At 34.3% G+C, this 17,558-nt stretch overlaps 4 protein-coding genes across 4 annotated transcripts; 2 read left to right on the top strand and 2 right to left on the bottom strand.

Moving 5' to 3' along the window:
- Positions 1 to 2,805: 2,805 nt before the first annotated feature.
- Positions 2,806 to 4,235, top strand: TRIADDRAFT_6505 (uncharacterized protein; the record flags this gene model as incomplete). The annotated part of the gene is made up of 3 exons (XM_002117046.1): positions 2,806 to 2,898; positions 3,540 to 3,596; positions 3,861 to 4,235. Coding segments are annotated over 3 exons (525 nt in total), but the record flags the coding sequence as incomplete, so codon positions are not given.
- Positions 4,236 to 6,333: 2,098 nt separating this feature from the next.
- On the bottom strand, positions 6,334 to 7,860 carry TRIADDRAFT_31955 (uncharacterized protein; the record flags this gene model as incomplete). Its single annotated transcript, XM_002117124.1, has 1 exon — positions 6,334 to 7,860. The coding sequence occupies one exon, from the start codon at positions 7,858 to 7,860 to the stop codon at positions 6,334 to 6,336; it is 1,527 nt and encodes a 508-aa protein (XP_002117160.1).
- Positions 7,861 to 8,721: 861 nt separating this feature from the next.
- On the top strand, positions 8,722 to 10,173 carry TRIADDRAFT_32082 (uncharacterized protein; the record flags this gene model as incomplete). The annotated part of the gene is made up of 1 exon (XM_002117047.1): positions 8,722 to 10,173. One exon carries the CDS (start codon positions 8,722 to 8,724, stop codon positions 10,171 to 10,173), a length of 1,452 nt encoding a protein of 483 aa, XP_002117083.1.
- Positions 10,174 to 13,854: 3,681 nt separating this feature from the next.
- On the bottom strand, positions 13,855 to 15,123 carry TRIADDRAFT_61162 (uncharacterized protein; the record flags this gene model as incomplete). The annotated part of the gene is made up of 4 exons (XM_002117125.1): positions 13,855 to 13,994; positions 14,175 to 14,383; positions 14,507 to 14,650; positions 14,909 to 15,123. 4 exons carry the CDS (start codon positions 15,121 to 15,123, stop codon positions 13,855 to 13,857), a joined length of 708 nt encoding a protein of 235 aa, XP_002117161.1.
- Between the last annotated feature and the right edge of the window lie 2,435 nt (positions 15,124 to 17,558).

The raw sequence follows: 17,558 nt of genomic DNA on the forward strand, positions 1-17,558 counted from the left end.
TAGTGATCCTGTTATACAGGCTGTTATTTTCTACTTAGATCTGCTTGAAAGCCGTTCTATAAGATCATATAATGGCTTTTAAAATAATAGTCGTGAATAAGAAAACAGACATAGAAGATTCATATTAAGTAGTATGTAACTACTCCATTGCAAATTTCGACATTTTCTGGCTCCTCTAGTCGGTAAAGTCCGTCCATCCGAGGTATTGTTCCATAGTACAGTGTACAGTACTGTAAAATGTACAGTGTAAATTGCTGTAGGCGTCCGTGGTCGGCCACCTGCCTTCATACTGTGCTGTATTGTACTGGACACTGTGGACAGTACTGTACTGTACAACGAGCGAGGGGTCTACAGTACAAGTAGCATAACTTGAAAACAAAACTACTGTAAACCTGATGACATCATCGATTCCGTATTGAACTGTACTCCGGTGAGTGTACCTGATGTGTGCAAATTACATATACCGCATCTTGGGTAGTATTTAGTATACACTGTATGATACATAAGGTGTTTTTGCCTTGCTAGCCTAGTCGTATGTCCTGAATGAATCGCCGATGGTGACATGACTTTTGTTCCAAGGACGAGTAGGTCACTTTCAGCAGTCTCGACTGTAAAAAGGATGACGATACGGTACTGTACTGGTACTGGTAGATGTCACGGTGTGACACAGCTACAGTGCTGCTACACCTGTCCGAAGGTTTGGTTCTATTACTGTATTATACTGTACATTGTACAGCAATGTAAGTTTGGAAATACTTTACTGTACTGTACAGTGTACTGTACAGTGTACAGTGTACTGTACAGTGTACAGTGTACAGTACAGTAGACGGTTCAGTACAGTGTACAGTAATTTTGGGGAGAAATACTGTACAGTACTGTACTGTACACTGTACAGTATGTACAGTATCATAAAGCACGAAGTACAGTACTACAGTATGCACTGTACACTGTACACTGTTTGAAACTGTTTGAAACGTGTTTGTGAAGTGAAACCACTGTTTGAAGCGCACATTGTTTGAAACGTGTTTGTGAAGTGAAATCACTGTTTGAAGCGCACACTGTTTGAAACGTGTTTGTGAAGTGAAACCACTGTTCTGAAACGTACACTGTTGGCCCACCGTACTGTACTGTACAGTACAGTGTACAGTGTACACTGTACAATGTGTACTGTACCCCGTACTGCAAACACTTTTCAATGGACGATGACGTCATCGAAATGACTCTGATTGCTGTAGAAACATAGAGAAAGCTGTCACGTATCTTCAGTGATATTGAAGGCAGCCTAACTACTTCCTGTATGCCTGCCGCTAGTATGGGGGATTTCTTCTTTCTAGCACTTGTAAAACTATCCATGAAAAGTGTATGCTGTACTAGGGAATCTCTCAGGCAGGGACTACTCTAGAGAAAGTTTGTACTTTCTCTTTCTAATTTGTCAGCTCTTTCGCCTTCAAAAGATAATCTCAAGGAAACTAGTCCAGTAGTGAATCAATCAGTACGGGATCGGACGGATGATGAGACAGTGTTCGATTGCTGTCAACTACAGTGCTCAGTACTCAGTACAGTCCTGTACAGTACTGTACTACCATACTGTACAGTACTGTACACTTGTACAGTACATGCAGACTTCCACCAGTATGTACAGTACTGTATACTGTACACTGTACAGTAGTACCGTAGTCTTATTTTACCTACTAGTCACTGTAGTCTCTTCCAGTTGCAGTGTTAAAGGTGAAACTGGTGATCGGAGCTTGGTGAGGGAGAAAGAAACAAAATCCAACGGGTAGTTTCTATGCTAATCGAAAAGATTGAGAGTTAAAAAGCAAAATAAAACAGTTTATGCTCTTCATACAATATGACATCTTCCAATTTGAAGAAAGCGTAAGTTTGATCTCCAAAATGGTTGAATAGGATGTTAAGTTCACTTATTCACACTTTACAAATATAATCATCACAGTGCCAATGAATTGCCTAGAAATACCCTATAATAGATTGTAGAAGGAATGGACTACTGCAATAGTAATATTATTATTTATTTTTATGACTGGATGGAATAGTTATAAGACAAGCAAAGAAAACCGCTTTATCTGCTAGTTAAAATGTGTATTTGTCAAGTCCTGCTTGGCTTACTACAGATGATAGCCACCAGTAGAGGTATCATCTTATAAAATAGCAACGGACACCACAATCAATGCTGATGAGCTTGATACTCGTATGTCTTCTGTTTGATAGTATAGCCGAGTTCCATCTTTCGCATCGTCCTTATTTTACCCTAAACGCTTAGCTATGAATATTAAAGTAGCAATCGTCATGCTGATTGATATGGGTAATGCGATGGTACATGACAAGTTGTTTTCCTTTTAGCAAGATGAAAACATACCCTAGTGCAGTGTATACTGTATATTAGCGGAAACAGACTGTTGACAATGATTATTACAAGCCCTGAATGCATAGCTTAATTAAGAAATTGCTTGCAATTGCCGTAAAATTCAGAAAGTTGCCGATAAATTCCATTTCATTCCTGGCCGGCTTGTTTGTTATAAAACTCTTCCTGATGAAACAATTGTTCGTCTATTATTATAATCTTCTAATTTCAGGATGTAACGATCAGTGTAATTCTATATTTTTATCATTGATTATCCGTATTGATCTAGGTTAATGCGATATTGATATGTGCTTGTTAGTAGGATTTATTGTAGATACAAGTAGAATATTATTTATGTAGGCCGAATAGTACATAATCGAATGCTTGTATTAAAAAAATCAAAATTTCAAAAAATTGTAAAAACTTTTTTCGTTCATTTTAGAGATGTCAAGATTGTAATCATGGGAGAATCAGGAGTTGGCAAAACCTCATTTATCGGCCGTTATTTGAAAGGAACTTTTTCCGTCCAACCACATGTGAGTATAATAAATTGGTAGAATGATATAGCGGCACGAGTTAGAAGCTTGCCGCTTAGCAAAATGTTTATCTAATAGTCTGTGCCTTGTGTTTATACAAGTTGATCTTAAAGATGAGAAAGTGATGACCGAAGCACTTACACTTCATTTTCACAAATGTTATACAGTATAGGCCGGGTCATGTGTAGTGTAATTACTTAAGAGCAAGTACATTCGGCAGTACTAATCTTACAGTAGTGAATCTATCAACGATATTCGTTGTTAATAAGCTAGATGTTAATGTTTCAGTATGTGTAAGTTAAAGTTTATTGAATAGTTGAGCAGAAGTACTGCTTAATGTTACGTTGGATCGAGATAGAAAGTCTCCAACTTTTGAGTAAATAATTTACGTAATTTATTCGAAAATCAGATCATTATAATGTTGTAGTAGTGCTTTGTCTATGTGAACGACAATCCGTGTATCATAGTTTTTGTGTGTTATTGTTTGTTATAGATGCTTCATAAACATATCGTAGTCGTATATGCTGAAGTAGACCATACTTGTAATTGAGGCATTACTTTCAAATAATTATGTTGCATTATTCATCGTCGTTCTATGTCAAATTGTTCCATCGAATTTATTGTTTCATATCGCATTCTAGACTATGGGTGCTGCTTTTAGTATGCAGAAATGGGGTCATTATAACGCTGCGATTTGGGTAAGACAATATCGTCGGTTTGCTGAATTGGACATTTGTTACTATACTAATAGCTAGTTATAGCTTTTTACTACCATATACGTATAGAGTGTATTTTACCAATGATATACCATTAAAATGAGCCTTTGTGAAGCGTCTAATATTATCCCTAGTTTTAGGTAGTATTAACCTAGACGACTACTCACCACTTGCTCGTATATCGAAAATTACAGCAAGCATATGTATTAAATTCTCTACTATCTTGAAATGTCTTTTCTTACTTAGGATACTGCTGGGGAAGAGAGATATGGACGCTTAACATCATTTTATTGTCGTGGTGCTTCTGGAGTTATTATTGCATACGATATTACCTCGAAAAAGTCATTCGATACACTGAAGGAAAGATTCATACCGTTGCTCGATGAGAATGATACCCATGTACTTGTTGCTGTTGTTGGTACGAAGAAAGACTTAATCGATACAGCGGGTAGAGAAGTATCGCAAGAGGATGGCAAAACAATGGCTATAAATTTAAACGAGAATTGGCAGGGTCAAAAGTTGCAACAGATCCCATTCTTTGAAACTAGCTCTAAGGCTGGAATAAATGTAAAGGAAGTTTTTAAATTTTTGTTATCGAATTTATTACCATTAGATGATTCAAATAATACGAATTTGGAGCAATTGAATAATTCTAAATCGCAAAACACTGTGGATACTATTACTTTAAGTAATACAAGACCAAAAAATAGTCAACAAACAGGCAAAAGTGGTTCATGTTGTTAAATATCATTGGCTGTGTATTTTATTAGACTTAATTATGCTATAAACTGCAGTATCACGTAATTTATATCATGTATTATTTATCACAATCTTATCGTAAAGTGGATTTTAGATCGAATAGAAATTTTTTATGAACAAAACAGTCCTATATACGTTTAATTATATGTAAAAATATCAGAAAGAAAATGTTTTAGATGTACAGTGATAGTTGTGAGATATAAAATTTTGGGTTTGTATTTGCCAACATTTTTATCAAGTAATTGATGATTTGTTACTCAGGTGATGAGCAAATCAGTAAAATATAGCTAGTTTCTTTTTCTAATTGATAAATGTAGAAAGCTGATATTGAACCGCTATTTTTAATTATTATAATATGTAGGCAGACATAGTAATCAAAATTGAAAATGTTAGCATCCTTAATTAAAATCAAGTCCTTAATTACAGTGCATATCTCAGCAACTTGTCCGATTATAATAATTATTATCATTTTTGTTTGAACTTCATCTTCTGTGGATAATGCTCATTTTTAGATCTAATCTCCGTCATTTCAGAGTTAAAACTTTATGTAATATCAAAAATTCCATTTATCCAAATGCAAACAAATATATATATAACAAATTTTTGACCTTAAGTAAATTGATGTAGTAACTTTTTTCATCAACTACTGGGTTCAAACTCATTGCCTTAACCCTGCAATTTGATCAAAATACAGGCAGTAAATTAACTATTAACTAAAGATAACCATCTCCAATAACATGTGTAAAGCTGCATTGGAAAACTTATTATTTTTATTTCGTAAATTTTACAATATGTGCTTATGAGCTCTAACGAAATACTAATTATAGTGAATACCAATTTAAGCTTAAAATAAATATGATGAAGATTACTAGGTGGATGAGTGACTAATATCAAATCTTATACTGTGTCTTTTTAAGATTCTAGATGTCGTACATATATTATTCAACGCATGCATGAATACTTTACTGTTACACTTTTAATCAGCTTCAATTTTCATGCATTTCATATTCGCACATGGGTTAAATTATAACTATTTTTCCCGATATCAATTATTTTTTAAGTCAGTTTCATAATTAATGTAAGGTTTAGCGACTATCAAACTCTTTTCTCGTATCTTTTGGCTTCCGTAATATTATATAATCGTACTTTAGGCTTATGCAAGCAGTAACAGATCATCTTATTTGCAATCCTGTTGGTAGATACTCTTGTACAGAAAACATTTTTAGCTCTGTTAAAAGGGACATGATAGAGCTTGCTTCTTGTTGAATTTATTAATGAAAATATATGCTAGCTAATCATTGCCTGTGACTAATAGTACTTCAAGTTATGCAAAAGAAATGAGATTCAGAACACAATAGATAACCAACAAAATTGGGAGCAGTTGGTCGGTAGGAACAGCTACTTTGTCTGTAGATGGAAGCAGTCCATGCCTGTTTGTTAGATAGCTACAAATATTACCATAACAAATTTAGGAACTTTGCAAGAGACGGCAAATAAGTCTTACAATATTTTAAAGGGAGATCAATTTTGCAAACGCAATTCTGGTAGCCCATATACATCTCAAATACTGTATTACAATAGCTTGATAATCAGATAAATAAACTGGTGGAATGATACAAATTATATATTACAGATATCATTAATTATGGTAAATAAAATGAATTAGATCCTCGTATAATTAAAAAGTCTTTACCTATAGACAAAACTGTCTACACTTGCATATACGCGTAAACTACATTTTAGAGTGGAATTTATCAGGTACAAAGTCAGGTTTATATGAATTTTTCGACTTGGTCCACTAATTATAATCAATTGGTATTACGAAAACGTACTCGTAAATATACTTTAACAATTAATAGATAAATAAGATCATCAAGAGATTTTGAAAGTGTAGCATTATTGCGAGGGCAGACAGTATTATTTCCCCTTTGCGGTTATAGAAAGGATAGGATATACTAATTTATAGATCTTGATGACCTTTGTCAAAAGCTGATTTTAAATTTGCAGATTTTTCAGCATTAATCATTAAATGATAATAAAAATTGATGGTTTGCTCATAATTTTTGATTTTAATTTTTTCATTGTTTCCATGGATTCCCTTTAATTCAGCACTGTTTAAAAAGGAAGGTGCAAATCGATATATATTCTTACTGAGTTTGACGAAGTGTTTCGAATCGCTGGACGCAATGAAAAGTGCTGGAGCTACGGGTACTTCAAATATTTGATATATACTTTGATGCAGAATTCGATAGCCATCAGAATCGGTTGGCGAAATCGGTGAAGGTTCATATGCACTGAGTATTTTAACCTTTACTCGATCATCTTGGATTATTTTTTTATCAATTTTGAGAACATCCGCCACTGATTGCAGTGGATGAATACGATGGTTTACCACTGCTTTTGCTGTTGATGAAATGACGTTCCACTTTACACCAGCATTAAACATAGTTAAGGCGGTAGTGGTGCGTATAATTGCGTTTGTATTCGGTTTTAATGCAAATGCGCGAGCGATTAGAGGTCCAAAAAGCCATAAATTAGCCATTAGAACGCGATGCGGTAATGTCATTTTGTTTACTACGTACTCTAACAATAATCGTTCGGGTCCTTTTCCAAAGAAGTTCTCATGGGGATTTTGCTCTAATGATACCATAGCCTTCGATAAGATGCCAATGCTAGTTTCTCCAGCTGGCATTGAAGCATGTCCTGGAGTGACAGAGACACTAAATTCGAATGTTGCCATACCTTTTTCAGCGATACCAATTAATGCGACGGGGGTTTGCATGCCTGGTAATATGCCATCCGCTACGACCATCCCTTCATCAGAAATAAAGTCGAGCGTTATTCCTCGTGAAGAAAAGTAATTGGCAACCGCTTTTGCACCTCGGAGACCCGATACCTCTTCGTCATGACCCATCGCCATATAAAATGTACGAATAGGTCTTTGACCTTTAGCCAGTCTAAATTCTAGTGCTTCCATCATACCGAATAACGTTTGCTTGACATCAAGTGTACCTCGACCGAAAATATAGCCTTCTTTAACAGTGGCTGAAAAGGGATCAACTTGCCATTCTGCAGCCTTGGCAGGGACTACATCTAGATGGCTAACCAGCATGTATGGAGGTAAGGTGCTATTTGTGCCTTCAACACGATATAACAAGGTATAATTTGCAAACAAGATACGTTGGATAAAGTTGGATGAATGGATAAGTGGAAACGATTCTTGAATATGATCATGCAATTGTAGAATGGCTGTGAAATTACAATTATCGATAGATGTGCATACCGTTGGTATTTGAATAGCAGTTCTAAAGTGTTGCAATCTTACATCATTTAATGGGATAAAGTCCGAATCCGATACTTTACACTTCTCAAAATAGGGTTGAGCGTCAGGGAAGGTAACAGTTCTGATAATAACTGCAACGATAATCACGCCTAATATTAGTAATAGTGATTTCAGTATAAGCGATAAAATCTTTCTTGTTTTCATTTCTTTTGCAAGAGTTACCAGCAACGGCTAATACGAGTAGCTATGAGCAAATATCGTCAGCTAATCAATCAATGGCGGCCAATCTTGAATCTCTCGACACCGACTGCAGTATCCTGTACAATATACACTATTATATGGTACTATAGTACACTACTGTATAGGACTGTATTCAGTATACTGTGCAAGTAGGAGGAGAGAGGTGTGTACTATTATTGTTTAACTAACTAGAACTAGAAGTTTTTCTACTGCCATTTGCAATTGGTTAATTATCGATGGTGCCAACAGGTACAAATATCATCCAACAGGCTCATCAGTTTGGCTTGCCATAGGATCGAAGACTGAATGGAGGTATAACTTGAGATTTCTGTTCTGTACGTATGCCATCTATTTGCAACTTGCTGCTGTCAATTAGTATAAGTATCATCAGATACGCCTAGCAGATTGCGTTGCTATAGAACCGAAGCAGAATCAAGCTACAACTTGAAGTTTTGATATTATATATCAACTACAGTGTTTGCAATAAGTTGTTGCCAACCGGCTCAAACATCATCGGATGCAAATCAGATACAAAGTACGTTGCCATAGGACATTAAACCGAGTCAAGCGGTCATCTGAGGTTTTACGAGTATACCAGTTATTTTGCTTGCTTGATACAGCTATTTTGGAAGGTACTGGTTAGGACAGCGGCGTAGGCCACAGATAGAGTTAATTAGCTAACATCGTGGTAATGATATGCTTACAACAAGGTAAAACCATCATTTTACCTATTAGATACTGCTTGTCAATATGGGTGTCATCAATTTTATAATAAGATTTATTATTGGTGCTATTGCGAGCATTACGCTAATCGTAACGATTAGAATGATAACTTTTCCTAGTCATCAGGTTAATGTAGGCGAATGTAGCGTTAAAGATGATGACTTTATCCATCTATCGCAGCAAGCTATTGAACGTTTTCAACAGTCACTCAGATTACAAACTATATTTAATGAAAATGAAAGTTTTAATACATCGGCTTTTCTTGCACTTCATCAACATCTTGTCGATAATTATCCTCTCATTCATAATGCATCATTTATATCTCGTGAAATAATCAACAGCTATAGTCTTCTTTATACCATCAACGGTAGCAATCCAGCGTTAACACCGTATATGCTAACTGCACATCTCGATGTTGTCCCTGCTAAGAAAGACGAATGGAGTTATGATCCATTTAGTGCTCATATTGTGGATGGATTTATCTACGGTAGAGGAACACTAGATGATAAAAATGGTGTTATCGGCTTGATGGAAGCATTAGAATTTCGTTTACGTAAGAAAATCATGCCCAAAAGATCCTTTTACTTGGCTTTCGGTCATGATGAAGAAGTGACAGGTCTGCATGGAGCTTATCATATTGGAAAGATACTAGCTGATAGAGGGGTTGAGCCCGATTTTATTTTGGATGAAGGCATGATGATTGTTAGTGACGGAGCACCTGGTGTAAAAGGGCCTGTTGCTTTTGTTGGTATTACTGAGAAAGGCTATGCTACTCTTCAGTTAACAGTAGCCAACGGTACTGATCATGATATAGTGCCAGAAGTAAATTCAAACATTGGTATTCTAGCTCAAGCTGTTTCGACGTTAGAAAGAGTCGGCCATCGTAATTTATTCGGTAGTGGACCAGAAGTAATAATGTTGGAACATTTGGCTCCTCTAATGGGATTTTCCTATCGAATAATCATGACAAATTTATGGCTGTTTTCATATGTTGTAAGTCTTCAATTCGATGCGGATGCTGCAACGCGTGCTTACATTAAGACGACCACAGCTTTAACTATGTTCCATTCTAACAGTGATTCAATCAATGTTGGCTCTTCATCAGCTACAGCTATTATTAATCATCGTATACATCCATCCCAATCGGTAACTGAGGTTATCAACTACGATAAAGCCATCATTAATGATGATCGTGTACAATTTAAAATACTAGACTCTTACAATCCTCCAAGATTATCACCCATTGATTCTTTTGGCTATAAGGTTATTTATAAGAGTGTTCGCCAAGTGTTTAAAAATGTGCCAGTTATACCATCTGTTATGATTGGAAATACTGATACTATACACTATCTGCATTTAACTAGAAATATTTATCGATTTTCGCCGTCTTGTTTATCAGCTACGACAGATTTAAAGAGAATACATGGAATTGATGAGAGAATAAGTTTACAAAATTATCAAGAAACACTAAACTTCTATTTTCATGTTTTCGATAATGCTGATAAAGGGATAAATCTTCCTGATCGGGATAAAGAGAGAGCAATGGAATTTTAGAATGAATGCCTGCTTAATATTGTGATATTCTCATAAGTATCAATGAATGTGATATACCGTATGTCAAGATATACAGATATAGATTGCTTTTATCCAGAATTTTAGTACAGAAATTTTTAGATATTGTTTCATATAAGTACGCGTGGTATTCAACTCCATATTTCCAATGTTAAACATAGTATTTGAGATGGTATATACATATGTAGATTTATAGCCTATTTTTACAGGAAATGTTTTAATGGTAAGTCATATCATCCTGAATGATATTTAGTAAAGGAGATAATTATTTTTATTAAATAAAATTTTTTACTTCAAATTAATATCTCTAATATTCATCCGGCTTAGCTAGCTAGTGTTAATTAATGTAGAGTATGCAGATGGCGTTGTACTTTATCATTAATACTTGCAATAGTAAAAGGGTATAAGCATGTTTGGGGCTTGTTGCCTTATGATCCATAAATTTATTTTATTAAACTATTAAGTCCTACTACAATTGTAAAACCTGGAATTATTTATACAATGGGTCATAATAGTAGCCTAGTGGCGTAAATGATGATACTGTACATTATAATTTACTTTCTATCAATGATAAATACGTGTTTCAACATTTCAATCACTACTATTGGCTAAGTTTTGTATCTATTTGCATGATTTAGCTAAAAATAAATAATTAATGATAGTATTACTATTCATATGAATTGAAGACTAATATAATAGATCAATCTGACTTCTAATAGTATTAGATAACGATTTAATATAAGCCATTTATACATCATCGCCTAATAGCATCGTTTACATATTCTCTCGTTAATTCTACTGATAATCCTATTGCGACGTTTCTATCCGATATATTGATTCACCATGAACATGTATAGCGGCTGGCTCATGAACATAGTGCAAATTTTGTATAGTACAACTCTTAATAGTGTAAGATTTAACACTTTATACGCTAGGGGGCAAGAACATTGCCGCTGAATCACTAATCCACTGTGATTGAAATATATCTCGGTCTAAGTACTGCTAATCTTGCCACTATTCTGCTATAACTTAAGGCATTTGTAGAGTACAATAAACAAACAATACAAACGAAGCGTATTGTGTTGAAGCATCTATTTATTCTTATAGTATCTGTATCCTTTTTATTATTGATGATGGTACACTATATAGGATGCTTATATGCGAAGTCTACCAATGGTGATATACTGAATTCAGTAACTAATCAATACTAAAGTATACGCTTATAGTCAAAAATACTTTTGTACTGTAGTATAGCGACAATATTTAATGAAGGTGCTCTATACTTTCTAATTTTATTATGGTTTTTAAAGTCTAGTTTGAGTTCATGAATAGCAATTAACTATTAATTAATTCTATAGACTATAATTAATCGATATTTGCTGTAAAAGCTAATATCAAATTATTCGTGTGGGCAGGGCTTTTAATTCTCGAATCTAACTAGATAGTATTGAATATAATTAACTATATTAACTGGAAATAATAATTAACAAAGGTACAGCAAATATACCGCGACATCATATATTTGATTTGGTTGATAGTTTAATTTTATTCCAAGAAAAGCATCGCTAAAATTAAAAGGTAATCATTATGATCAATCATTTGAAGATATTTAATTTTTACTAGTTACTAATAAAAATACTTATCAACGTCAGGTAGACCAGTTATTTTCTGCCATTAGATATCTTTAAAGTTATAATGTACATTACCTGAATCGTTATCACGAAAGCAGTATTACAACCATTAGTCGTCCAAATGGAAGCTAGTAGTGTTTAAATTTTTTAAATTACATAAACTTGAGAAGTTAGAATTTGCCTTGTGGATTTCGACTCATTCTGTACAAATCATATTACGTTCGTTACAGGGAAATTAAAGGCGAGCGTTTAATTCCTACTGTATAAGTTAGCATGGGAAAAGCTCTATCAAAGAATAAAGGTTCGGCTGCCTTTCGGGTTGGATTCCTAAATCAGAAAGGAATAGTAGTAGGCAAAGGAACTATAACCATATCCAGAACCAAGCTTGAATTTATTAGTAAAAGCAAAAAACAGGAATACGAGTGGCCATTGACGACAATATCACGCTATGGTTCCGCAAATGGAACTTTTACCTTTGAAGCTGTCGACTCCAACGAACAGAGCGCTATGTATTGCTTTACATCATCTAAAACGGATAGAATGGAAGCTTTTCTTGATCAAAAAGTTCAAGAATATCAAAAGAAGCAAGAAAAAAATTAACTAAAAAATTAGAGCTACAAGCTAAGATCGAGATTATTGTTTTCATCCTTGATTAAGCACTTATTTATCGTTTTTTGCACAAATCATGTATTAACTTATTTGCAGGTTTTTTTTAAAGTCTATGACGCTTTTAAATTCTTGACAGATCCATATTTGTTTAACCTCATTCTTATAATAGAAATAGTTTTCAATCCATTTTTTAGATCCAATGCACATGATCTTAAGATTTTAGCTTCTCTCGTCTTACAGTAGCTATCGCAAGTAGATTGCTAGTAGTACCTGCTATTATTTACTAATACAATACGATATTTATAAAATTTGAAATTGATTAGTAATTAAAAAGATGCTTTAAAATCGGGCACGAGCTATCGAGACTATAGTGTACGTTATACTTCTGTCTCAATGGTTCAATCTCAGTCACCTTAATATATGTTTGGATCAAAATTTTTATATGGCATCTGTGGTTACAATTTCTATTTACTATAACGCCATTGAGTACGGTAATTAAAGTTGTACTACTCTTTCCAATGGCCCTACTGTAGCATAAATTTTTACTATTGCTGTAATTTATACATGCTGCAACGACAAACAGCTGTACTGAAGTATTATTTTACCATTTATCCTATGTGCTTTCTGTAATATAGCAGATCTAAAAAAGAAGTGTACAATTTCACAATGTGAATCCACCTTACTATGCGATTAACTGCAATATGAATTATATTGAATATCGCTAGTGATTGTTTTTAAAATGTGCTTATCGAGCATTATAAATTTATCAAGATATCAATTTATTTCATGCTATGACCATTTCCTTATTTTCGAAATATCTAGTACGAAATGTTAATCTTTATTCCTGTCAAGTATACCGGCATTTTTATACTCCATTATCAACAGGTATCAGTATTATTGTTAACATACGCGTAACGTATACTCAGTAATACAATCAATAAAGATACCAGCTCTACATTTGAAGGACAAATCAGGTAGCAATTTTATAAACTGAACGTAATAAGTTATCATGGAATAATTCATAAAGTATCACAAGCATTTTTTTTGGCTAATACATCATACAATTACATTGGAATTTATGATAAAATCATCAACTATCACAATTATTAATCCTGTAACTGCGTATATTCAATATTTACAACCGGTAACAACATTAGCTGTAGTTGAATAAAATTTTCTAAGAATAAAAACAATACGGGAGTACTTCATTTTATGTATGTCTATAAATGACACAGTTTGAATCAGAAATGCGATGTAATAATTTGCATTGGGTAATAAAGACCATTTATTCTGTCAGTTCATATAAAGCTAAATTTAAATATCATATCAGATAATGGTAGCTATCAACCAGTGATACCAGTTGCTGTATAGACTATCTTATACATTCCATTAATCTATATACCGTACAGTGTATCTAGAATCATTAGTCGTCACCATCATCATCATCATCATTTTGATTACGTAGAGAGTCCGACATAACATCACGAATTTGATTTGCAGCTGTAGGATCTTCAGATAAATCACTCTTAATAGCTTTAAACTGGGCCAATTTCCACTCTAAACCTAAATCATTTTAATACGTCGAGGAATTTAATATGTTACAAAACAGTATTATGTTGATCTTATCGAAGAGAAACTTTATTCTGTGGTATGCTATCACCGTGATTAATTAATTTGGCAAAATCGTATACAATACGCGTCTATCAGTACAGTACTTGCAAGGAAAGTGAGCAACAGACTTACTATCGATAGTGAGTTTCATGCCTCCAAAACTAAAAGGTCCAATTAATTGCCCCTTTAATTCTCCATTGTTGTAAACAAAGATAGTCGGGAGGTTTTTATCTGGATAATTCGGAATAGTAGTTGTAGAAATACTTTTAAGAAACTTGGTTTCGGGAAACTTTTGAGCCAGGGTTGATAGATGATTGTTGATTAATTTACATAATGGAATTCTGAATGAAAAATTGAATACAAGGCATTACATTATGGTGATACAGAGTGTTCAAATTTATTTCTTAAACTAATGATACAATTGTATAATCTTTGGCTTAATAACAGTAAAATAAGATTGATACCCTGCTTGGTATAGGTGAAGGACTACATTGATGCCTTCTCCAGCTTTGGTAACTTCCTGAATATAGTCTTGTCCTGAAATTTCTCTGAGATCACCAAATTGTGACCTCTTTACCGTTTCTTGCATTTCTAACAATCGTTTTCGCCTAATATGAATATATATGTTAAAAATAGCGTACGGTTATGGTGTCCAATTGGGATTTGATTTTAATTGTAACAAATTTTATCTACACGTATACTACTGTACTACTATTAAAATGCATGTCATACAGCTAGAAGGGTAAGCACTGTACGTCTAGTTGCTACGATTTTGGAGTTTCATCCTCTCTACGATACCGTTATTAAGGGATTTAACTATTGCATGTGTGTATGTGTCATATATATATAAGATAGAAATATATTACTTGTACTCTAGGAAAAATTGCTCGTCTAGATCATCTTCAAATTCATCCAGCTCGTCCATGTTCATTTCCTGGTAAGGTTTTCCTTCAGGAGAGACGACATTTTTGTCAGGAGGGGCTATTTCCACTTCTTCCTCCTTTGGCTCTTCTTTTGGTGGTAAAATGCCTTTTTGGCGTAAGATATCGTTCCATTCTGTGTCTTCGTTAGGATCTTGCATCTTGTCTAATCAGACGTACCTAGAATAGGATGTGCGATATACTCGTCCATCAGTAATCAACCATGATGACTTTTGCAGTCTTGTGCATCATTGCTACAGTCTATGAATCACAGTAAGACTATTGAACGCGCATAGTTACAGTCGATGGACAAAATTGAATTTAAAATCATCTAGGCAACTACTAAGTGTCTAACATTATGTGAATTACTGAAATCGGAGATGAAGATCATGGCAAGGGATTGTACGCCATTTGTTCATCATTTTTACGTATAAAATAAGCTGTATAGAGATTGAAGACTCGTCGACTGCTGGATCGAAAGAGGTAGTTTAATTGAAATAGCCCAATAACTGAACTGTTCATCATAGAGTTTTATACCTGGTAAAGCTTGTTTGCAAGTCTATAAGTTGGATGCCTCGGAAAGAGTTGGAAGAAGACAGCAAATATGAAAGCAAATCCCCGACTGCAGCTGGCAAAATCAATGACCGCCGGATGCCTTGAGGTAAATGGATCGGTGGAGTTGATCGTCCGATCGAGTATACTACAGTATGGACATTATCGCTATTCTTGAACAGTACCCTATATCTAGTATGACCGCTAGAAGTCAGTACGAAACGTCACAACAGAGATAAAGTGAATGACTAAAAATAGTCTAGGTAAAATAACATGTCATGGGTAGCGTTGGAATATTATTGTAAGCTTGTACCCATGACAACTATTTCGCTCGGGTTAGTCCTTCAGTAGGTGATAGTGATGATACCCTACTATCGACTTACTAGAAGATCGCTTACGAGTAGACTACGGCCAATTCCGTACAGTCTACGGTATAGTCGCCGATCGAATGGATGGGAATTGATCAGTCTGCCGATGGAATCTGTCATGGTGTTGCTGTACAAATTGCAAGCAAAAATAATGTCGCTATTGCGTCGTTAGTATGCTACTTACGATGGCCAAACGATAGCAAGGGGATGACAATATTTCTCTTTTACTGTTTTACCCAAATGTGCTTAATAGATGTCGCATAAAGAGATCGTACAGCCTTTATGATATACTATAACTTGTTGTCCTAACTTACGACATCTATTTTGCATAAGTGAATGGACTGGTATCAAGTCCACTTTGCATACATACACTACTGTAGTAAGGCAAGGAAAAAAAAAGTTTTGGTGCGGCCGCCATTCTTCTTCAATCCAATCTCTCTCTACTAGAAAGAGAAATTTAAAGAGTACTGTGCTTGGATGGTAAGTAGTAACAGTTTATGGATGTTATTGGATAGATTCTAACCCAGATAGTAGGAATAAGGACCTAATATAGCTTGATATTAGTATACATTTGGTTGCTGTTGAATTCTGATGGGTGCTGTTGTTATGATTAATAATAATATACAGTATAAGCCAACTGTCTATGACAAATTCCACGTTTATTCTCCTGCTAGCACTATCAACAATTTTACAATCGCGTTAAAGGCTTGCTGCCATGCTAGTTATAATATGGATAGGCTGCTAGGAGAGACAGTGTAATCCGAGGGCAGTCTTTAAACATCGATGCAGACACTTTCGATCTTGTACAATTTTTGTTAGCTTGATGACTCCCATTCAAATCGTAATATCGATAGGTGCAATACGTAGATATCAGTTATGCGAGTCTACAATTGGAGAATGGCAGTAGAATCGGTTGTTCAAATTTATAGTAATTGCCTAATTTAATAGACTGAAATAAAGCTTCAATACGTACCTATGCTAAGCTAGGTACAGCAATCTTTAGCCTTGAAATTGTTGTACTTCATCATCGATATCAAGTTGATTGATTCTATATTAATGGATAACTACGCGTATTTCTATTTTTCAATTAGTCAGTAATCAACGTTGCATCTATGATTTGATTATAGACTGAAGTAGGTATTATAATAATTATTGACCACATGATATATTGATCAATGACAATTTTTCTATTTTTGAATAAGTCAGTAATTCTTTTTTCTCGATCATTGGCTCATATATGTATTCTAATTATTCCTTAGCACATCATCAATATACTGTATGCATGAATGACTTATTTTCTATTTTGCAGTAAGTCAGTAATTCACTTTACATCGATCATTCGCTCATATATCTATTCTAATTATTTTTTACAATATCATACATGTACTGATGCATGAATGACTATTTTCTATTTTGTAGTAAGTCAGTAATTCACTTTTCTTCGATCATTTGCTCATATATATCTATTCTAATTATTGCTTACCACATGATAAATATACTGTATGCATGAATGACTACTTTCTATTTTGCAGTAAGTCAGTAATTCACTTTTCCTCTATCATTTGCTTATGTGTGTGTTCTAATTATTACTTATCACATCATGTATAACACTAAAACGATAAAAAGTACAATATGTATTTCCTTACTACATCATACATATACTGTATGTATGAATG

The sequence above is a fragment of the Trichoplax adhaerens genome, genomic scaffold, assembly GCF_000150275.1.
Source record: "Trichoplax adhaerens TRIADscaffold_21 genomic scaffold, whole genome shotgun sequence".
Taxonomy (NCBI): Eukaryota; Metazoa; Placozoa; class Uniplacotomia; order Trichoplacea; family Trichoplacidae; genus Trichoplax; species Trichoplax adhaerens.